Genomic DNA, 24,822 nt, shown 5'->3' with positions numbered 1-24,822 from the left:
TAGTCCCATAGTGGTGATGAAGACAATCCATTCATAATTGTAGGTGATGATGTTAAATTCATTGGAGAGCTTGAAAGATCTTATCTAACATGTTTTCGATGAGAGAAAAAAAGTTACTTGTCAGTTTTATTTGAATGGTTCCCATCTATGTGTTTAAAACGTTCAAACCAGAGAAGCTAATTTTTGTCTCACTTACTTTAAATAAGGGTGATTATGGATTGGATTTTTAATGATTCAATCCACATTCATTTTAGATCCAAATAAATTCAAATAATTGATTAGATTTTCGATCCAAATTTATTTTCTTAGCAAAAGTAGTTTGGATTTTTTTTTAAATCCAAATCCAAATATTTGGATCAAGATTTAAATCTAATTCAAATATTTGGATCAAGTTCAAAATCCATAATCCATTTTTTATAAAAAAAATTTAAATTGAATTTTTTGAAACTTATGTCATTAAGGCCAACATGACTTACTTCGTATATGTCGTCAGGCACGATCTGTCTAAGTTTTCAGGCCAACCCATCCTAATCCATCTAAGTCTTCGGGCCCGCCGTGCCTGTTCAGGTCATCGGGCCCGTTTAGGTCATCTAGTCTGCCTACCCCGTTCGGTTCTTCGAGCCCTCTTGGCTCATTCGGTCCTTTGGGCCCGCCTGGCTCGTTCGGGTCTTCGAGCCCGCCTTACTCGTTTGATTCTTCAAGCCCGCCTGACTCGTTCGGCTCATCAGACCGTCAGGCCCGTTTGGGTCTTCGGGCCTGCCTGACCCGTTTGGTTCTTCGAGCCCGCCTGACCCGTTCGGGTCTTCAAGCACGCTTGGCTTGTTTGGATCTTCGAACCTGCCTAGCCCGTTTGGGTTTTGGGCTCGTTTGGCCCGTTCGGGTCTTCGGGCCCACCTGGCTCGTCGGGTCATCGGGCCCGCCTTGCCCGTTCAGGTCATCAAGCCCGCCTGACCTGTTCGGTTCGTCGGGCCCGCCTGACCCATTCGAGTCATTGAGCTCACCCGAATTTTCTGGATCGTTGGGCCCGATCGACTCATCCAGGTTGTCGGGCTCGACTAGCCCGTTCATATCTTTAGGCCCGCCCAACCTCTTATGGTCGTCGGGCCTGCCCGATCTGTATAGGTCGTCGAGCAAGGCCCGTCCGAGTGTGAATGTAGCCTAGTCCATCTCAACCTTTAGTCTTACCCAACTAAAAATTTAAATTAAAAATTTGGATTGGATTTTTTGGATTATCCATATTTGAAAATCTTGATTTATAAAAAGGATATCCAATCCATAAAATATATAAAATATAGATTAGATTGAAATCCATATCCATTAAGTGGATTTTAAATTGATTGGATTTTTAATAAAATAGATTTTAAATGGATTGGATCAGAGCAAAAGTGGATTGGATCAAGAAAATTAGATTTTTTGCCCACCCCTAACTCCAAATAGAGGTGGATCTTTTGGATCATGGTAGTTTTAACTGTTATAACACTTGGAAGGAAATAAAAAGAGAGAAAAAGAAAATTGGTTGGCATATCCATCAAGCCACATTAGTAAACTTTCAATTATTACTTCATTCATTGTTGGATCGAATTCAATTTTTGACAAAAAATTTGTGATATATGGTTATTTATTTTGACAATTAGATTTGTCAATTAAAGGTTTGTGGTTAGAGAAATTAATTTATTATTGTTGATCCATAAAATTATCCTTTTAGAGCTTCTGAGAATGAAATTCTCCAACGGGAGTCGGTCATAGAAAAAATTGATGTCTTAAGATTTCTCCACTCAACTAATGATTTTTTTTCTTTTTGAAAATTGTCTTAATAGAGTTTTTCATTTTGTTTTGGACACTTTGTATGGATTGGGACAAGTCAAATGTCTCATTTAATTATATATTTTTTATCTTACCAAAAGAAGAAAAAAAACTAGTATTGCACTATTTTAGGTTTGTTTTTGTGTTCTTTAAATTTGAAAGAGTTATTGCTTTGAAGTATGTGTGGGTCATGTAGGAACTTGTTGTGCTTTTTTTATATAGTTCCCTCTTGTACCTGTATTTAACCTCGGTGAACTTTAATTAACTGATTTGTACTAGTGAATTTTTTTTTACTTTTCATATTTAGAGTTTTTTACATTAAAGATATTGGTCTCTTCTTTTGTGATTAATATTACCATCCATTTATAAATACAACTTATTTTCATGAAAAAAAGTACACCACAAACTTGATAACTCATATAAAAGTATTTTTAAATCTCTTTTTTATATTATTTTAAAATATTTGTGTTGAAAAAGTTTAGATATCTTTATTCGATTTTTATTTACTTTTCATATTTAGAGTTTTTTACATTAAAAATATAAGTGTCTTCCTGTATTGTGTGTAAAAAGTAATTGTTATAAATGTTGGCAAAAGCAATACAAGCCTAAATGCTGAAGTAAGATTTTGATGATGATAAAAGAAGTCATGAAAGCCATCTAGAAGTCAATATGAAGACCATGTGTTGTAGTGTTTAAAGCTATCTTGTAAAATGTAATTAGATTAGTTAGAATCAGTATTATACAAGAAAAACCTGGTGTTTCTCGAAAAATCAAAGTGATAATCGATTATCACTTAGAATAATTGATTATCCTGAGCTGAACCATTTTTTTCAAGAAAACACTGGAATAATCGATTATTACCTCTGATAATCGATTATCTGCTCAAAAATTTGTTTTTCATAAAACCACACTGGAATAATCGATTATCACTAGTGATAATCGATTATCCTGGTCAGTTGGGCGCGACTGTTCAGTTTTTTTGACCTAATTTCTGGAACCCCTATTTAAGAACCTCATAGTTACTTCTCACTTACCTTTTTGAGAAGCTAGAGTACTAGTGATGTGACTGCAAAAGAGTTCTCTGAGTGTTCTCAATAGAAGCTTTGAAAAACCTAGTGTGGGTAGAGCGATAACTTTTCCTGAGAGGTGTTCTAGGAGATTGAGTGTTGTTGTTGCTAGGAAAGCTAAGGTCAAGGTTCTCTGTGTGATTTAGATAGGTGTTAATCTCTTGTGTGATTCAAGAAAGGTGTTTTCTTTCCTTACACTCTTAATATCTGATTGTAAATTTGTTACTTGTTAGTGATTTAGTTAATCTCGTTTTTAAGAGATTAACAACTGGACGTAGGATCTTTTGATCCGAACCAGTATAAATACTTGTGTTCAAATCTTCTTTTCTATCTCTTTATTTCATCTATTATTGTGTTTTAAAGAAATTATTTATTGATCTAATTGATAAATTTTGGAAAAATTTTAAAGTATTAATTTTATTATTTAAAAACCAATTCACCCTCCTGTTGGTTTTGTCAGCACGCTCAAACATTCCGCTACGCGATATCAACAATAAATTACTTTATAAAAAGTAATATTTTATCAATGATATAAAATTATAAATTTAATTTTATAAAAGTGAATATAAATATAAATAATTGTTATAAATTTTCCTGTATTGTGTGTAATTTTTCTATAAATATTTATTTAAATTTCAAAAAAGTAATTATTCATAAAATTTAAAAAATTATGAATAGTAAAAAAGAGAATCTTTTATTATTATTATTATTATTATTATATATATATATATATATATATATATATATATATATATTGTTTAAAATAACTATCTAATGATTAAAAGTGGATAACTTTTTTAAAACAAGAATATGAAAAAGTGAATCAAACTCAGATGATTGAAGTAAATCGAAATGAGACATCAATTTACAATATTATATGAAGTTGTAAGTGAAATGTTAAAGAAAAATTAGAGTGTCAAAAGTAAACCCATTCTTATTATGCCCTTGTCAATTGTATTTTAAAACATAAGTAAAGTCCTCAAATATTTACAAACAAATTAAATATTATTTTTTTCTTGTCATTATGTGCACAAATTTTATCCTAAGTAATAATAAAACAATAAAATTAAAGGATAAAGATATGAATGACAAAACATGTTTGCTTGTCATTTATTTTATTGTTTTTCCTTTAGAATACGTTAGACTCATTTTCTAATTTTGACATGGATAGAATATTGTCAAGTCAATTTGTTACATTTTCTCACTTTTATTTTTTAATATTTATATAATAAAATATAGGTTAAAATACATTTTTATTCTAATTTTCGTCAAATTTTTTTAAATAAGTTCTAATTTTGGTTTTGTGTTTAAATAGGTCCCAATTTTCGTCCATTTTGTTCAATTGGGTCCTTTTTTGCTAATACGGTTTAATTCATTAACAACCATGAACAGTGACTGCCACGTGTCATTTCGTGGTTTTTTTTTTAATTTTTTTAATTTTTTTTATATTTTTTAAATGTACATGTCTCAACCTAATAGCGTGCGTGGTTTTTTTGATTTTTTTTTTAATTTCTTTGAATTGTTTTTTAAAAAACTTAAATATCAACGTGTCAGTAGCATGCCACGTGTCAAAGTCAATGTTCTATATTCAATTTGGTCCCTATATTTGTTATTTTTGTTCAATTTAGTCCCAATTTTTGTTAATATTAACCAATTTGGTCCCTCTCTAAATTGAAACCAAATTTAATTTTATATTAAAATTCACATTTTTTATTAAATATTTTTATATAATATATTAAAATTCACATCATTATAACTTTGATATAAAAATTAAATTTGATCACATCTTCGACAGGGAGCAAATTGGTTAATGTTAACAAAAATTGAGATTAAATTGAACAAAAATAATAAATATAGGGACCCAATTGAATATAGAATATTGACTTTGACATGTGGCACGCTACTGGGTTGACACGTGAACATTTAAAAAAAATTTAAAAAAATTCAAAAAAGCCACGAAGTGACACGTGGTATGCCGCTACTGGGTTGACACGTGTACATTTAAAAAAAATTTAAAAAAACTTAAAAAAAATTCCAAAAAAAAAAAAAACCACGAAATGACACGTGGTAGTCACTGTTCATAGTCGTTAATGATATAAATGGTGTTAGCTAAAAAGGATCCAATTGAACAAAATTGACGAAAATTATGACCTATTTGAATACAAAACTAAAACTAAAACTTATTTGAAAAAATTAGACGAAAATTGAGACAAAAAAGATATTTTAACCTAAAATATATTTGATTGTGTAAATATTTTTTAAATTTTAATTGGTTAATTAATATGTTAAATTAATAAACTGAAAAAATTTATTATTTTTATATGATAAATCATTCAATTAAAATTAATAATTGAAATTTATTTATAAATATTTATAATTTCAATTTATAATATTATTATATATCGGTATGTTAACTATTTTAAACCTTTAATTTCTTTTTTCTTTTTTCAGTTTGAAAGATGGCTTACGGAACTAACTGAAAATATTATTCTACCCAGCAACCTGTGTTGAAAGGGGGAGCCTTTCATCCATAAATGAAGAACAATTTTGATGATGTCTACTGATCTGGGATAAAACATAGCTTGGTCCAGTTAGGATATGCATTAGGATATTAGCTTCTCTTTATCAATTGTATTTCAGGCTTGTTGTGTAACTCTGTATATGATTAGCTCCTTGACTAATTGATTAGCTGTGAGTATTATACTAAGTAAGTGAAAATATACTCACGATAATCGATTAGGTAAATGGCTAATTGAATTAGTGACAACAAAAACCTTTGTATAAAAGCTGTTTTGTAATCTGTTTTGGGTCTGGAATTTTTGAGAGAGATCACGCAGTCTTCATCTGAGAAAGAGCAATCTGAGAGACAGAAGAGCTTCAGAAGATTCTGCAATAACCCAAGCACAGATCCAAGAATGATTGATGGTTGACTCTACCATGAAGGATCTTGCTTGATTCAAGGAGCATCAAGTCAAATCTGCACAACTTAGGTGTTTTCGTTTCTTGTTTTGTTTTCTGTGTCTTTGATTACAGTAGCTTCAGTGGTTGAAGTGTGGACCTAGGTGCAATTGTGTGGATGCATTGCTCCTAGGGGAAGTTCTTGATTGTTGAATCAAGTTCTTGGGTTTTGGGGGTTAGAATTACATAGGTGTGCTTGTAATTCTTGGAACCTTTCTGTTTAGTGGAATCCTCCTAAGTGTGTTACTTAGGAGAAGACTGGATGTAGATTCTTTTTGAATCGAACCAGTATAAATTGTGTGTCTTGCTTCTTTCTTCTCTCTTTTAATTCTCCTTGATTGTTTTAAAACAGTCCATTAACCCAGAACTGTGTGATTGATTAACTAAGCTTTAAACCTTAAAGACTCCTTCAAGATACACTTTAAACAAGTGAGAAACTCATCAATCAACACAGATCCCTTTGTGGTTAAGAGTATTAGACAGAACTATTTTTAACAATTGGTATCAGAGCTGGCTAATCGCACGATAATCGATTAGAAAGATCCTGTTATGTCTAATACATCTCAAACCTTTGCTGAAGGGGCATCCATTAACAGGCCCCCTCTGTTTGCTGGGGAAAACTATCCCTTCTGGAAAATTCGAATGAAAATCTTTCTTGAATCAGTAGACAAAGGGGTATGGGATGCAGTGGTGAATGGACCTTTTAAACCAATTAAAATAGTGGATGGAGAGACTTTTCCTAAAGAATTCTCACAATGGACCCCTGATGAGAATAAGAGGGCACATTATGATGTTAGAGCCAAAAATATTATATCTTCTGCACTAACCTTGGATGAATTTTATAGGGTATCCGTGTGTGAATCAGCCAAAGAAATGTGGGATGTCTTGGAAGTAACCCATGAGGGCACAAATGAAGTAAAAAGGGCAAGAAAGAATACTCTCATTCAAGAGTATGAGATGTTCAGAATGAAGACTGGAGAAAGCATTTGTGATGTGCAGAAAAGATTTACACATATAGTAAATCACCTCCTAGCTCTTGGCAAGACCTTTGACAAAGAGGAACTCAATATCAAAATCTTGAAGAGCTTAAATAGGACATGGCAGCCCAAAGTGACAGCAATTTCTGAATCTAGAGACCTCACTAGCATGAGCATAGCCACTCTCTTTGGAAAATTGAGGGAACATGAATTAGAGCTTGGAAGACGGAAGGAAGAAGAGGATGGAGAAAAGAGGCACACTATAGCCTTGAAGAGTGCAGTGAAATCTGCAGTAAAACAGAAAAAGGCAGATTCTGCAGATGACTCCAATGACCACAACTCTAACAGTGAAGCCTTGAGACTAATGGTGAAAAAGTTCTCAAAATTTCTGAAGTATAAGAATAAAACTAATAACAATCATGCAGGAAACAAGAAGCAGTCCAGATCTGGAACTCAAACCTGCTATGAATGTGGTAAGACAGGACACATCAAAGCTGATTGTCCAGTGTTGAAGATGAAGCAGAAACTGGAAGAGAAAAATGAGGCAGAGAAGCACCTGAAGAAAAAGAAAGCCTACATTGCTTAGGAAGAAAATGATTCCAGCACATCCAGTGAATCTAATGACAGCACTGAAGAGGAAAATAATCTGTGTCTGATGGCTAAAGCAGAATCATCCAAAAGCAGTGTGAGTAGTTTCACATCTGAACATGAGGAAAATAATTACTATGAATTGCTTGATGCATTTAATGAACTGCATAAGGAAGCTACAAAACTGCAAAAGTCAAATAGCAAGCGTAAAGGAGAGATTAAATGGCTTGAGGGTAGGATAAAACAGTTAGAAGAGGAAAATGAGAATCTAATAACTTGCTTGGAGAAATTAGAAAAATCTGAAAAGCATCCTAGGTCCAGATGTGAGCACTGCCCAGGACAGCTAGAAAAGATAGAGTATTTGATGAAAACTCTCTCAAAATTTACCCTAGGAAGATCCAACCTAGATGTTGTACTAGGATCTCAAAGGAGTGTGCTGAATAAAGAGGGAATTGGTTACAGTGGCAACTCTAATCGATTATCGTGTAGAAATTTCCTCAACATCAGTAAACCATCCTCTATTATCTGCACTTATTGTTCTGAACCTGACCATTTTTCTAATTCCTGCTACTTTAAAAATTGTGGGGTTCCTAAAGGAGAGTACAAATGGGTACCTAAAGGAACACCTCAAACCACTAACATGAAAGGACCCAAGTTCAATTGGGTACCTGCATCTTCTCTTTAATCTTTGTTTCAGGTGTGTCTTGATGCAAGGAAAACAATGTAGCTTTTATATAATGGATGCTCAAGACACATGAAAGGAGATGTGAAGAAGTTCTGCAGGATATCTTACAAAGCCAATTATTGGTCATGTTACAAGAGGTGTTAATAACAAAGGTCAAATTTTAGGCATTGCCAAGGTGAAAAGTTCCTCTTCTATTGTGATATTGCAACTGATTTAAACTGATATTGCAATACTTAATTGCTGATTTGATTTATGGCTGTCTGCACTCTGATGTTAACCTGCGCTATTGATTTCACCTGCTGCGTTGTTAGTATTGTCATACATTGTATGCCTCCTGTGTTCAAACTGTGTAGCTGCTTGCCTAACCTTGGCCTTAATCCATTATCGTATTCTGTCTAAAGCTTAGTCTGTGTTAAGTTCTGCATCACATAGTTGCTACTTAATTTCTCAAAAGGAGCCCGCTAATCCATTATGCGAAATTGCTATGCATTCTGGTTGTTATCCTGGTTGTTATGCATTATCTACTGCTGCATCTTTTACTTTGCTGCGCTATTTAGTTGTTTTTTTTCCTGTCCCATCTTGAATATGTCTTTTTGCTACTGTCCAAAAAGGGGGAGAATTATTTTGCCACTGCATTGATAGGCTATACTGATAGGGGGAGCATAAAATTAAAGTGATATCTGTTATATGCCTATGCTGTTGTTTGCCTTGTGTGCTTGTACTGCTGTTGTGTTTGCTTAATGTGCTGCAGGCAGGCTTATCATAGTCCATGTTTTGGACATCATCAAAAAGGGGGAGATTGTTGAAAGGGGGAGCCTTTCATCCATAAATGAAGAACAATTTTGATGATGTCTACTGATCTGGGATAAAACATAGCTTGGTCCAGTTAGGATATGCATTAGGATATTAGCTTCTCTTTATCAATTGTATTTCAGGCTTGCTGTGTAACTCTGTATATGATTAGCTCCTTGACTAATTGATTAGCTGTGAGTATTGTACTAAGTAAGTGAAAATATACTCACGATAATCGATTAGGTAAATGGCTAATTGAATTAGTGACAGCAAAAACCTTGTATAAAAGCTGTTTTGTAATCTGTTTTGGGTCTGGAATTTTTGAGAGAGATCACGCAGTCTTCATCTGAGAAAGAGCAATCTGAGAGACAGAAGAGCTTCAGAAGATTCTGCAATAACCCAAGCACAGATCCAAGAATGATTGATGGTTGACTCTACCATGAAGGATCTTGCTTGATTCAAGGAGCATCAAGTCAAATCTGCACAACTTAGGTGTTTTCGTTTCTTGTTTTGTTTTCTGTGTCTTTGATTACAGTAGCTTCAGTGGTTGAAGTGTGGACCTAGGTGCAATTGTGTGGATGCATTGCTCCTAGGGGAAGTTCTTGATTGTTGAATCAAGTTCTTGGGTTTTGGGGGTTAGAATTACATAGGTGTGCTTGTAATTCTTGGAACCTTTCTGTTTAATGGAATCCTCCTAAGTGTGTTACTTAGGAGAAGACTGGATGTAGATTCTTTTTGAATCAAACCAGTATAAATTGTGTGTCTTGCTTCTTTCTTCTCTCTTTTAATTCTCCTTGATTGTTTTAAAACAGTCCATTAACCCAGAACTGTGTGATTGATTAACTAAGCTTTAAACCTTAAAGACTCCTTCAAGATACACTTTAAACAAGTGAGAAACTCATCAATCAACACAGATCCCTTTGTGGTTAAGAGTATTAGACAGAACTATTTTTAACAGACATGGCAGCCCAAAGTCACTGCAATTTCAGAATCCAAAGACCTCACTAGCATGAACATAGCTACACTCTTTGGAAAGCTAAGAGAACACGAACTAGAGCTTGGAAGACTCAAGGAAGAAGAGGATGGAGAAAAGAGGCACACAATAGCCTTGAAGAGTGCTGTAAAATCTGCAGCAAAACTGAAGAAAGCAGAAATTGTAGATGAATCTAATGATGATTACAACTCTGACAGTGAAGCCTTGAGACTAATGGTAAAGGGGTTCTCAAAATTTATAAAATACAAGAACAAAGCTACCAGTAATTCTGCAGAAATTAAAAGATCCTCTAGGAAGCAAGAAAAACATGTTCCAACTTGCTATGAGTGTGGAAAAATGGGACACATCAAACCTGAATGCCCTGTCCTCAAGCTGAAGCAAAAATTAGAAGAGAAAGGTGAGACAGACAAGCACAAGAAGAAAAGGAAAGCTTACAATAGTGACTCCAGCTCATCTAGTGAATCTGATGGAAGCATTGAGGAAGAGACCAACCTCTGTCTTATGGCTGGAACAAGCTCTTCTAAGAGTAGTGTGAGTAGTTTCAACTCCAATGATGATGAAAATAATTACTATGAATTACTTGATGCTTTTAATGAATTGCATAAGGAAGCTACAAAATTGCAAAAGTCAAATAATAAGCGTAGAGGAGAAATTAAATGGCTTGAAGGTAGAGTAAAGCAACTAGAAGAGGAAAATGAAAATCTGATAACAAGTCTTGAAAAACTAGAGAAATCTAAGAAACACTCTAGGTCCAAAGATGACACAAGCTCTCCCCAATGTGAAAAATGCCCAGGACAGCTAGAAAAGATAGATTATCTAATGAAAACTCTCTCAAAATTCACTTTGGGAAGATCAAATCTTGATGCAGTGTTAGGATCTCAAAGGAGTGTGCTTAATAAAGAGGGAATAGGTTACAGTGGCAAATCTAATCCATTAGGCACCAGAAGTTTTCTAGATATGAGTAAACCAACATCTGTCATTTGCTCCTACTGTTCTGAACCTGGCCATTTTTCTAATTCCTGCTACTTTAAAAATTGTGGGGTTCCTAAAGGAGAGTACAGATGGGTACCTAAAGGAACACCTCAAACCACTAACATGAAAGGACCCAAGTTCAATTGGGTACCTGCATCTTCTCTTTAATCTTTGTTTCAGGTGTGTCTTGATGCAAGGAAAACAATGTAGCTTTTATATAATGGATGCTCAAGACACATGAAAGGAGATGAGAAGAAGTTCTGCAAGATATCTTACAAAGCCAATTATTGGTCATGTTACAAGAGGTGTTAATAACAAAGGTCAAATTTTAGGCATTGCCAAGGTGAAAAGTTCCTCTTCTATTGTGATATTGCAACTGATTATGGCTGTCTGCACTCTGATGTTAACCTGCGCTACTGATTTCACCTGCTGCGTTGGTAGTATTGTCATACATTGTATGCCTATTGTGTTCAAACTGTGTAGCTGCTTGCCTAACCTTGGCCTTAATCCATTATTGTGCTCTATCTGAAGCCTAGTCTGTGTTAAGTTCTGCATCACATAGTTGTTACTTAATTTCTCAAAAGGAGCCCGCTAATCCATTATGCGAAATTGCTATGCATTCTGGTTGTTATCCTGGTTGTTATGCATTATCTACTGCTGCATCTTTTACTTTGCTGCGCTATTTAGTTGTTTTTTTTCTGTCCCATCTTGAATATGTCTTTTTGCTACTGTCCAAAAAGGGGGAGAATTATTTTGCCACTGCATTGATAGGCTATACTGATAGGGGGAGCATAAAATTAAAGTGATATCTGTTATATGCCTATGCTGTTGTTTGCCTTGTGTGCTTGTACTGCTGTTGTGTTTGCTTAATGTGCTGCAGGCAGGCTTATCATAGTCCATGTTTTGGACATCATCAAAAAGGGGGAGATTGTTGAAAGGGGGAGCCTTTCATCCATAAATGAAGAACAATTTTGATGATGTCTACTGATCTGGGATAAAACATAGCTTGGTCCAGTTAGGATATGCATTAGGATATTAGCTTCTCTTTATCAATTGTATTTCAGGCTTGCTGTGTAACTCTGTATATGATTAGCTCCTTGACTAATTGATTAGCTGTGAGTATTGTACTAAGTAAGTGAAAATATACTCACGATAATCGATTAGGTAAATGGCTAATTGAATTAGTGACAGCAAAAACCTTGTATAAAAGCTGTTTTGTAATCTGTTTTGGGTCTGGAATTTTTGAGAGAGATCACGCAGTCTTCATCTGAGAAAGAGCAATCTGAGAGACAGAAGAGCTTCAGAAGATTCTGCAATAACCCAAGCACAGATCCAAGAATGATTGATGGTTGACTCTACCATGAAGGATCTTGCTTGATTCAAGGAGCATCAAGTCAAATCTGCACAACTTAGGTGTTTTCGTTTCTTGTTTTGTTTTCTGTGTCTTTGATTACAGTAGCTTCAGTCGTTGAAGTGTGGGCCTAGGTGCAATTGTGTGGATGCATTGCTCCTAGGGGAAGTTCTTGATTGTTGAATCAAGTTCTTGGGTTTTGGGGGTTAGAATTACATAGGTGTGCTTGTAATTCTTGGAACCTTTCTGTTTAGTGGAATCCTCCTAAGTGTGTTACTTAGGAGAAGACTGGATGTAGATTCTTTTTGAATCGAACCAGTATAAATTGTGTGTCTTGCTTCTTTCTTCTCTCTTTTAATTCTCCTTGATTGTTTTAAAACAGTCCATTAACCCAGAACTGTGTGATTGATTAACTAAGCTTTAAACCTTAAAGACTCCTTCAAGATACACTTTAAACAAGTGAGAAACTCATTAATCAACACAGATCCCTTTGTGGTTAAGAGTATTAGACAGATCTATTTTTAACAACCTGTCAGATAAAATAAATGGTATTTTAAAAAAATTAAATGATAATGAATTAATTTAAAAATTATAAAAACTGTTAATTTAATTTTATTTATTAATATTTTTTAACTATTTAGAGAAAATTATGATTACGATAGTTTTGGAGTTCCATAACAAGAAATATAAAAGAGAAAGTTTATCTGATTTCTTTTCTTCTATTCTTAAATTTCCAGCCTATCAATTATAAAGTTATTTTCTCATTATCAACTATAATTTTTAGAATAAACATTCGGTATGATAATAAACAAACAATTATAATAAAATTTCACAAAAACATAAATACAAAAATGAGAGTTAAAATAAAACTCAGTTTTAATTCAACACAACAAAAACTTATTTGATGAAAAATTAATTTTAACACAGAAACATTATTTTCACAATAACACGTGGATATAACATGCATTTATTTTTAGATGATTACTAAGAATAAGTTTTGAGAATTTTTTTTTTTCAATTTTTTAGTTGATCTTGATTTCTTATTTGATTTATCTAATCAATTTTTTGTAGAAAGATCAAGATCTATTTTTATCATTGATGATGTAGATTATAAAAAATTGTTTCTACTTTGTTAAATTGTAAGATGATTAATTATGATCAATCTAATTATATACGGGTACATTAAAATATTAATGTTATTTCTGGTAGTAAGTAAATAATTAGTGTACAAGATGAGATTAAGTGTTCTTTAACTTAGAATGTGATGGTGCAGCATGTGCCTATGATGAAGTCTATGATGGAACCTAGAGTGAATTATACAATTTTTCTTTTCCATTTTTTTTATTTTATAAACAAAAAATAGTTTATTTTGTTTTTCTACTCAACTTTTTCTATTACCCTTCTTTTTCCACCCTAATTGTTTTCTTCTTTCAGCATATCCAAAACAAATTCCAATAGTATATTATTTGGAATGGGCTTTGCTGCTTTGGATATATCTAACATAGAATGGGCCAATACATGAAGGCCTATGATGTTTCTTCCTGCACCCTTTGTTTCTTTTTCCAAATCACCATACACGGAGAACTTACTTATGTGCAATAATAAAAGGCTCATACTCAAAGGTGTGTAAATATGCACACATAGTAAGGGATTTATCTAAATAATTTCAATTTTATCTGGAAAAATATTTTTTTTGTCAATTTTAAAACTAGTTAATATATACGTTACAAAGGTTAGTAGCAGGAACTTGCCAAACGAAATCTTGGTAGTTTAAAGGTAAAGTACTTGAAATTCTTTGACTGAAAATTTATTAGACAAGTAGAGGTATCAATTCCTTATTATTGATACTAAAGTTATTTCGTTTTTACTCTAGTACACAACCTTTCTCATTTTTCTTATTTACATTTACATGGATCATGCATACTAAAATTGTATTTTAGATTTTTTTTTTTCAATTTCAATGATGTTTTGTAATTAGGTTGTATAGATCTTATACATGTTTGCATTTATCCTTTATATGCATGGCTTCATATAGTTTCTACTGGTAGATTGGAGTGTATATTCGTATTACTTTCTCTTTCTCTTAATAAAATCTTAAGTTAAATATGTTTTTCCTTTTTAAATTATTTTTGAAATTTGTGTTTTGTCCTAAACCAAATATATACATATTTCATTCATTTGTACATTATGAAAGTCACGTAAAATATTCTTAAAGTATTTATCATGGGACAAATGAAGTTTCAAAATAAATTATAATATAACATTCACATCGTGTTCATTGAAAATGATATGTATTACATTGTTTTCATATAGTACACAAAGAAAGTAAGTATACATTTAGTTTAAGGATGAAATATAATTTCTAAAAGTAGATTAAAGACAATAAATTATACTCAATCCTACTTTTTAACATAAAAGAAAATTGCATGCATTAATATAGACGAAGGATTTACATGATTAATTATTTAGATTTCTGTTTGGAATCCTAATTAAACTTATGCTTTTAAATACTAAAAAAAAAGTCTCATTAACAACTAATTTTAGTGGTTAAAATTTGTTAGTCATTATACTAACTAATTTAGATATCAATTTGCAAAATAAAAAATTATTGGTAACTAAAATAATTATTATTATGAATAAAAAATTATAATTGGTCGTTAAATTGATCACTAATTAAATAGAAACTAATTTAAAAACTAATTCCTTTTGTAGCAAAAAAAAAACCGTGGTAGCTAATCTTTAGTGACCAACTTTCTCTGATAACTAAAATTTTGATAAACAAATTTTAGAGACCAATTATAATTTTTTATTCCTAATAATGACTATTTTAGTAACTAATATTTTTTATTTTATAAATTGATATTTAAATTGATCATTAAAATTGATTGTTAATGAGTAATTTTTTGTAGTGGAATAAAATTTATCTAACTTTCATTTAAGTGTAAATAGATTTTCATATGTATTGTTTAGTTCGTTAAAATAGTTTTAAACTTGTGAACAAACATATCCACAGAGAGGGAGAAAGAAGAGTTGAGTTTGGATTTCATGAGTTTTAAAATCCAAGCAAATGGTGGATGCACGGAAGCAGATATGAAGTGAAGGTAGCATGAGAAGTGTGTTGGATATTGTTTTTCACTAATGAGACAAAGATCTAGACCACCTCGTATTATGGAGTTTGGAGGCTTATCATTGTAAGTTTGTAACCACTTTAACTATAACCATGACAAGTGCCAACTCTCTTTCTTTTGTCTCAGAATTCATGTGACTTTCACCAGGACTGGGGGTTCCACTCCTTTAATTGCTCTGTTCATCTTGCCCTCACACCCCAATTCAACCAAAAAACAACTCGTACCATTCTCATCCTGCAAGATTCTCACATTGCATTAATTACCTATACTTTCCTTCACTCTATTCTTTTATTCTTACACAAGTAAATTTCTTAATAACTGCTCAATCATTACTTAACAACTGCTACGTTGATTAATTTAGTATCGGTAATTACGTAATCCTTTTGCATGTTTCTATCTGTTTGATGATAAGAGTTATCGTGGAAGAGTGAAACCGTAAGAGTAGAGAGTTATCGTCGGCAATATCAATGCAACTGAACTTTCTATTCATGCAGTTTATCTTTTTCACTGTGTCACTGTCTCACTGACCCATCCATCTACTTGGTTCATAAGACAGGGCCTCAGTGTGCATCACTCCCAAATTTATTGCTCCAGCCTGTCTATTAACTAGTTTAGGGTTGTCACGAAATTGGAAATAGTTATCCTCAATCGATGATGAAAAATGAGGTGATTTTTGAAGATTGTATATATGTATAATCCATTATAATTTTTCACATGTTTCTTATTTAAGTGTACATACATATTACCCTTTTATAATGTTTTTTATATTTAATAAAAATAATTTAGTATTTTACTAATTCACACTTTTTGTACTATAGAAAATAATGATCAAAACGAAAAAATTAAAATAATAGATAAAGTAAAACAAGATAATTTAATATTTTATTAATACATATTACTATACTAGAGTAAAATAAAATGTTAAAATAATAAATATAATAAATATAATGAATTTAAATTTTAGATTTTATAAAGTAATTTACTTTAATATATTTGTATTTTGAAATATACATTTTTTATTTATTAAATTTGGTAATATTTTTTATTTTAATTTAAAATTTATATTATCTCAATTTATATTTTAAAACTGTTTTTTAAAAAACTATGTTTTAAATTTATACCAACGATTTATTTTATTACATAAACCTTCTCTATTATAAATTTTCCACTCATTTCTTTCTTTCATACCCTAAATCCAAATCTACTAAATATTCAGTCTCTTTTATCTTCATTTCTTTTCCTTTTTACTGTTTTTCTTTTTTCATTTTAATCCAAACAAAACATTACTAAAGCATTGCGACAAATCTTGGTATGGAGTACTTGTTTTCTTTAATTATATTTTTGTCCAATCTACTGTGAAGAGAGTGCAGTGTCCCAGAAATTACGAACAAAGGCCCGCAAGGTTGCAATTCGTTTTCAATATTTGTCTCTTTAGGTGGAAATGAGTGAATCAGTTTAAGTTATAACAGCATATTGCTGCTTCACTATTTTTGTGCCTACATCAGAAGCAGTAAATTACAACCTCACTTCTCCACATTTCACCCTAAACCATCTCAGCAAAACTTCACAAGATACAAATAATGTTGCTATATATGTAACTTTAGTTTACTTCACCCATCTATTTGGAGAACCTAACTCAATAAAGATAAAAACGAATTTATAAATATATAAGTAATACGAATATTACTTTATAAATACAAATAAATTTAAAGTGAGTCATCCAAATTTAATATTAATATATAATTTGACACATGTATATAGACATTATAAAGTGAGAGAAATCGAGAAAAAAATACATACACAAATGCTTAGTTTTGGTATCTATTGGAGAGAGAAAATTGAAAAGATTTTATGAATGTCCTTTCCAATTACATTGAAAATAAAAAGGAAATTAATTTTCTCTTCTTAGTTTTTTTTTAAATGAATGTTTCTTATGACATAAAAGTGAAAAACATAATTAAATAGGTTTTTTTTTAAAATACTTTTATATGTACCATTTATATTTCTTTTATCTAATTATAAACCTTTGTCCATTTACTGTAAAATTCCGTTAGAATGTACAGACTACAAAATTTCAATCATAAATGATCAAACATGATAAAAAAAATTTTTTATTAAAATAACTATTTTAAAAGCATATCAGCATCGCTTTAATTTTCTTATTAATTTCTCATCTAAAAATCCTTTTACTTGGTTATTCAAAAAATAAACTCTTTATTAATTTATACCCCCACCCACCACATGATGATTTATGAGAGTTAAAAATTTCAGAAAGAGTTCATATATAAAAGGTAAGTTTTTTACACAGAAGTTTTACTTCGGGTCTGAGACACATGTTTGGTAAACCCAGCTACAGAAGATAACACTTAGTACTGAACTCTTAGACAACATTTCAAAGCCCAGCTTTAACTTATGGTCTTTATTCTTGCGAATTCTTACGTCGGTTTTCGCGAAAGAAAAATTACACCGTGAAAATATTCCTTCCTTTTATAAACAACTGTTACGTATGGTAACAAATAACGAATCTTGGTAATAATATACCTGTGTTGAAAAAAAATATATAAATAGAAAATGGTAAAAAGGGTTTGATGAAATACTTACTTTACCAGAAACCCCGCTACACATGCTGTTTATCTCGAGTCAAACAAGAATTTCAACAAACGGCGCTTTCATGTTAGGAATCTGACAGCGCATTCAAAAGTAAAAAAAAAAAAAAAAAAAAGCACCGCATAGCATCATCAAGCTCGAACTTTTCTATGGCAGGGAACAGGTAAGAAATTTTGTTACTTGAAGGGTAAGAGTGTTGTTTTAGATTCTTATCACTTGGATTGAAAATGCTTCAGTATAAGTGACCGTCTGCGACTGAAAACGCCACCCGTGTCGCCATTATAATAAACACGAAAAACGTTAGTTCAAACAAGAGGAGAGAACCCAACAAAACAGAGAACAAAACTTTATAAAAGAGCAAAGATTATTATTGTTTTTAAAAGAAAACAACCCACTGTGGTCCCTATTCCCACTGTGAAGTTGCAATCAATTCCCAGGTACAATAACAGAGATCTCAAAAATGGGTCCGAACAAATATCTTTGATAAAGAAGTCTGAGTCATTCGGACCTTTCAACCATTCATATATATACATTAAAACACCACTCTTCACTAAATTCCCTCAAACCAAACACTCACCACTTCTCTACCCACTAATTACTTCAAAAACATTAACCAACTTCACAGATACGTGTATGAGGGAAAGTAAAAAAAAAAAAAAATTGGTTACATTACATGTTACCTTAAAATTAGTTTAAATGTGTCCTCTTTTAGCTTTTTGTTGACAGGTTATGTAACATTCATTTTTTATCCTCTTGTTATCGATGTTCAAGGTATGGAGGTTTCATTTAATGGTATTAATTTCACTTTACAAACTAATTTGTATGAGATTGAATTAGATTCATGATATTAAGATAATGATTAGTCATTGCCAACAGAAGAAATTGATTACGATAAAGAGGTGATATACTTGTGAAAAAATCAAATACAAAAAAAATTGTAGTATTTGTAACTCAGTTTTTACCCTCGTTGTGTTTGAGGACACTCTTCTCAGATGCCCAATTATTGCCACAACGATATTTTACCTTAACATATATATATATATATATATATATATATATATATATATATATATATATATATATATATATATATATAGGAATCACTGAAACGAAATAGTATACATTAGCATCTGCAGTGGAAAACAGGTATATGCAGGGCTATATAACGGGATTTCGCTATTCTTGGTTTGCGCTGACCTGAACCCACAGATAAGAAAGAAGAAACATGAACAATGCATTGTGTGCAATGATAATACATGAACAAAGGTTCTGTGTTTTATTTTCCAAGAAAATTGGTTGCTTAAGCAGCCACAAAGTAAGAAAAACAAAAAAACAAAAAACAAAACTTCAACCCTACAATTCAAAGTCACGTTTTGTCGTTTTGTTTTTTTTCTCTTCGAAACCATAAAAAAAAAAAAAAAAACCCATCTTATCATCTATGCTCCTTTACACAACCAACAGATTTAATGAAGGTCGTACCAGGATCACGTTACAGTGATTTTGTCCAGTTACTACGGATAATCGAATTCTTCTCTTGTCATTCTGAGTCCACCGGTGTCTCTTGTTATTATTGTGTTCTTCATTGGTTTTCCTCGTATTTTTTTTCGGTTAAACCACGACAATGTGATATTTCCAACGACATTAATCGGTGATGGATGAAGCAGAGGATTAAATGTGGTCTTGTTCTGGTACTTCAGCATTGATGAAAATGAGAAAACGGGACAGTGCGTTTGTTGCCATAATCGGTAATTTTCCTTCTTTTGAACTCCTGCTCTTGTATGACGCCGTTGGTTTTTTCACTTTCCAAGCTTAGAAAATGTTCGTCTAACACATTAACCGGGGTGTCTGAAGTTGAATTTACATTCAACACAGATTCGTACTCCTCCCTGGCTATGTCCTCTATCACATTATAACATTGCACCACAGTTTCCTGCAGTAAAATCATCGTACCCTCTGTTATCTCCACATAATACTATCAATAATGGTATCAAAAAGTTTGGTTTTTTTCACCACTCATTTTACCATATATGTTGTGTTGGATAAAAGAAAAATTAAAAGAATGAAAGAATGTGTACTTTGTTAACATATGAACAGTCGGATATTGCTCCTAAGAAGCATGGATATTGAAAGGGAAACAACTCATGTGAAGCATACAGAAGGGCTGACGCAGCAACTACAGATGGCTTGAATTCCAACACCTTTATCTCTGAAAAGTAAAGTAAAATAACAAACATTGTTTAACTCTAATCCTAGATTAGCAATCCAATTAACTCATGTAACTTACAATGTTCAAGTCAATTAAGCATTCGCTATAGTTATATTATTATATATACCTCTTTGTGACTTCAGTATGATTTCGGATGCTCGATCCTTCAGAACCTGTCTAAATGCCGGGTCTTTGAGCCTGAACAAGTTCACGAAGAAGGGAATGAAAGAGAACGGGGTGATGGAACGCATTCGCCATTGGAGTGCCCCCAAGATAATTCCCTCCATTCTTTGAACTGTTTGTGTCTCGAAGATGACACCTCCATCACCATGATTCAGAAGAACCTGGTCAAAAGTAATACCAGTATTGTTCAAATGAATATCAATCTATCCCTCTTACAAAACATTTGCCTTCAAACTTTCAATTCAAGAAAGAGATTCAAAACCTTAGAATGCTCAAACAGTTTACCTGGACATCAGTGGCAGAGTACTCTGCTTTCAACATCTTGGCCGCTAAAGAAAAGCAAGATACTGCAAGAAGCTTGTTTGCCCATGGCTTTGGTTGCTGTTGCACAAACCCATTTTTCGTTAGATCTTAACAGGGTATACTCTTTCTCTATTGGTACAAAACTAAGGTTTTAAGTTGCATTTGCCTTCACAATTTCCTTACAATCCTTGAAATTGCGAGAAATCATGCACAAATGTAATCAAAATTGTAAACAAATGTGACCACCACCACCACAATTTCCCTGGTATTTCCAAAAAGCTTGATATTTCAGTCGAAAAGTGTGGCTAATTACCAATATTCCTTGGTTAGCGAGGAAGCGATCCAAGTAGTTGATGGCAAGGTAAGGAAGAACTGGATCGAAAGTGCAGGAGAGCTGAAGAGAAACGAAACAAGCAAGAAGCCACGTTGAGAAAAAAAGAAAAAGAAAAACACGAAAATTGGATATTTGTGTTTGTGAAAGAAAGTGAATTGGTGTTGGTGGTTGGTTACCTGTGAAATCAAAGAGACAACATTTCTCCTAACAGAGATGTCGAAGTCGCTGGCTTTGAGAGTTTGACAGTAATTGGGTGGAGGGATGTGGTCGGATTCGATGAGGAAGAGTGAAGGAAGAGCTTCAGAGGGAAGGTCGTGGAAGTTTCCAAGAGGGTTTTCGAGGTTAAAATCCATGGATGAGAAAGAAGTCTTCTTTGTGAAGTTCGTCTTGGTTAGAGGTATGGAAGAGTAAGTAGAAGAACAAGCATTGTAGAAAAATAAATGAGATATATATATATATATATATATATATATATATACACGTATATATAGAAAGAGAAAGTGTGTGAGAAGGTAAAAGGTGGTGAGAGAGTGAGTAATGCAGTGTGGTTTCTTGAAATTGAAGGTTTTGTTGGAGTTTTTGCGAAGACAGAGTGAAAAAAGAGGAAATAAAAAAAAAAAAAAGGTAAATGGGTGAGGAAAGGAGAAAAGAGAAGGTAGTTGGTTTTGGTCCCTCACCTGTGCAGTGGTGTGTCAGGACTGCATGAGAGGTGAGTGAGTGAGGATGCTGCTAATGCTGTGCCAGAGGTTGAGACAAGTTAATGACCAAAGAGTTTGGGTCTCTTTTCGAGGCTCAAATTAATACCTTAAACATTATTTTTACACACCCTACGAAACTTACTACTGTGTCACACTGTAAATACAAGAGAAAAGGAAAGTAAAAGATCCTTATTAGAATTCAGAAATTAAAATATGCAGTTTTTCATTAGAATGTAAAACAGATTTTACTTTTTTATATTCTTACATATAATTTTAATAATAAAAAATGTTGTTTAACATGTGTCATTTTAAGATTACTTTCTCTCGTAAAAAAATATATTATTCCAAGAAACAAATTCTTAAATGTGAAATATTATCTTATTGAACAAAAAAATCAACTGTATAGTAGCATATATGTGATCATTTGTAGGTGATAATTTGTAGGTTTGATGTGATCAATATTGCAACATGTAAAATTGTATATAATTAAGTAGTCAGTGAAAGATTAGCTCTCATAAATAATGATCTTACAATCAGTTTTAGACATTTTACTAATAATTCTACAAGTTCATTTTGAGTATGAAATGTGTTAATAGATGTTCAACTTCAATTCCAATTGATATATTATACTCATAAAAAATATGAGATGTAAATTCATCAGCATCATCAAAACAATTTTTTTTAATTGGATAATCTGAGAAGTGAGTTCTTAATTGTGCTAATAACTTTGCAAATGTCTGATTACAAGTTGATAATAAACAAATATGTGATCATCTAGTTGATGCATAAATTAAAATCATGAAATATCTAAATGATTCACATGATGGGTGTACTGGACCACAAATATCACCTTCTATTTGTTCTAAACATGAGTTTGACTCATTTCTAATTTTTTTGGTGATAGACTTATTATCAATTTTCCTTTGTGAATGTGCATTACATGAGAAGTCATTGGAATGAAGAAGTTTTTGACTCTTTAGTGAGTGTCCACATGAGTTTTTCAACTATTTTCGCATCAAAATAGATTCATGATGACCCATCTGATCATGCCAAACAAAGAATTCATTTTTATTTGTAAGCTTCTGGCTTACAATGACATGCGTTTCAATTACGCTAATATTTGTGTAGTACAAATCATAAGAGAAAACTGATAATTTCTCCAATTTAACCCAATTCTCTTATACACATTTTTTTATTCAACTCAATTCCAGTGATATAAAGATATTTCATATCTCCTTCATTGTTTGTCTCAATATGATATTCATTTAGACAAATATCATTGAAACTTCATAAATTTCTATTAAACTTCTTGGTAGAAGTACAATAGCTCTTTTGGAGCCTTCAAATATATTTGTAGTACTAGAAATAATGCTAATATTGACTTCTCACATAACTAAACAAGAGAAAAAAAATATTACTCTTGAGAATTGTATGAGTTGTTGCACTATCAACAAGACACATATATTTATTAGTCAATACAACATTACTGCATACCAAATGATCATACATATAATTACATCTTGATGAACTTAATAAGCTCAACTCATTGCAGGTATCAGTGGCGGATCTTCACCAAAATATTTGGGGGAGTCAAAATAATATACTCAAAATTTATATATTTAATATTATTGTGACTAATTCAATAAAAATGAATACATAATCTAGTACATTTATAATTATCAAAGAAATTACACATATCTAAAGGAATGTCTATCATTTTTTCATATTTTTGAACTCATGGTAATTGAATTATAATTAAATTTTTCAGTTAACTTTTTTCGATGTAAATAACCATATCTGCAAAATATTCATCTTCCATTTTATTAACATGCATTTGATTTAAAAAATATTCGCAAGCTTTCATTTCATTGCTATGCGATAAATAACCATATTATCATGTTTTCATCTTCACCAATAGTTTCTCTATCAATTTTAAAAAATAAATTTATTCTTTTGTTTTTCATTAATATACGTATTTAAAAAATAAGTTTAAGACTAAAAAATAATTTATCATAATCTAATCAAAAATTGAGAGAATAATTACTAAAAAAAACTATAATAATCAAGCTACAATTAAAAATCGACTATGAAAAATCATAGTACACTGTTTCTTCTTCTACATTAATAATAAATGAATATACAAAAAGGTCATAAGATCAAAAATAATGCTAAATGTTAAATAAATAGTTCACTATCAAGTGAGATAAGAGAAATTTACCTTATTTATTTATTTAATAATGGAAACAAATATGAAAAAATGAGGATATAAATACTAAGTTTATGTCTTTTTTTTAGTAACAAAAGAAAATAAATAAACATGAAAGAAGAATACAACATATGAAAAATTCAAAAGACAATGAGAGAGAAAATAAAAAATATCTTAATAATTTTGTTTCTTTATATATTTAATTTTATATTATATTATTTATTATTGTATTTTATAAAATAAATAAAAAATACTTAATTTAATTTTTATTAATTTTGAATATAATTATATTTAATTTTAAAAAAATAAAAAAAAAATTTAAAATTTTTAAAATTTATATAATTAAAAAAAATAAATACAAAATAATGAAAAAAAATAAAAAAATTTGGGGGAGGGGGGTTGTGGCCCCACCTGCCCCTTGCAAATCATATATTATCATATAATATCAAATAAAATTAAGTATAAAGCATCATCTCCAAAAAAGAAATTGAACCTTTATAAAATATATGTATAGTATAACAAAATCAAAACCACAAATCCATATCAAAACCACAATTTCACATTCTTACACGTAATATGTATATTATAATATATCATTAACTTAAAAAATATCCATTTGTAATATATGTATAATGTATAATATTAATATCCATATGTAATGTATCACTTGCTAAATTAGATTATCTTAAAACTAAGAATAAAATAAGTGAAATTCCATTTCTTAATACTCGTATCACCAGTGAGGTGATCAATGCTTCCATCTGGTCTAGCAAAGAAAATAACAATATTAAGATGAGTGATATTCATATGGTCATAATCAAAATCACCTCTTTATATATGTTCTTCTCTTTATTCTTTAAGATGCTTTAGAGTGTGACAAATACATAGTCTTTACCACCACAATGATAACTTATATTTTCATCTTATTTGTCATTATTCTCACCTTTTTATTTTTCCTTGTTCACATTAT

The 24,822-nt window shown here is 31.4% G+C and overlaps 1 protein-coding gene across 1 annotated transcript; it reads right to left on the bottom strand.

Annotated features, from left to right (window-relative positions):
• Nucleotides 1-19,134: 19,134 nt before the first annotated feature.
• On the bottom strand, nucleotides 19,135-21,392 carry CYCD6;1 (Cyclin D6;1). Its single transcript, XM_028071263.2, has 6 exons — nucleotides 21,125-21,392; nucleotides 20,928-21,008; nucleotides 20,597-20,692; nucleotides 20,256-20,472; nucleotides 19,998-20,128; nucleotides 19,135-19,852 (listed from the first exon to the last, which is right to left on the bottom strand). The coding sequence occupies exons 1-6, from the start codon at nucleotides 21,299-21,301 to the stop codon at nucleotides 19,616-19,618; spliced, it is 939 nt and encodes a 312-aa protein (XP_027927064.1). The 5' UTR covers nucleotides 21,302-21,392; the 3' UTR covers nucleotides 19,135-19,615.
• Between the last annotated feature and the right edge of the window lie 3,430 nt (nucleotides 21,393-24,822).

This window comes from Vigna unguiculata, chromosome 5 (assembly GCF_037176805.1).
Source record: "Vigna unguiculata cultivar grain cowpea cultivar isolate G323 ecotype 2 chromosome 5, ASM3717680v1, whole genome shotgun sequence".
NCBI lineage: Eukaryota > Viridiplantae > Streptophyta > Magnoliopsida > Fabales > Fabaceae > Vigna > Vigna unguiculata.
Note: the sequence above shows the minus strand (reverse complement) of the source record. Positions and strands in the feature narration are given on the sequence as shown.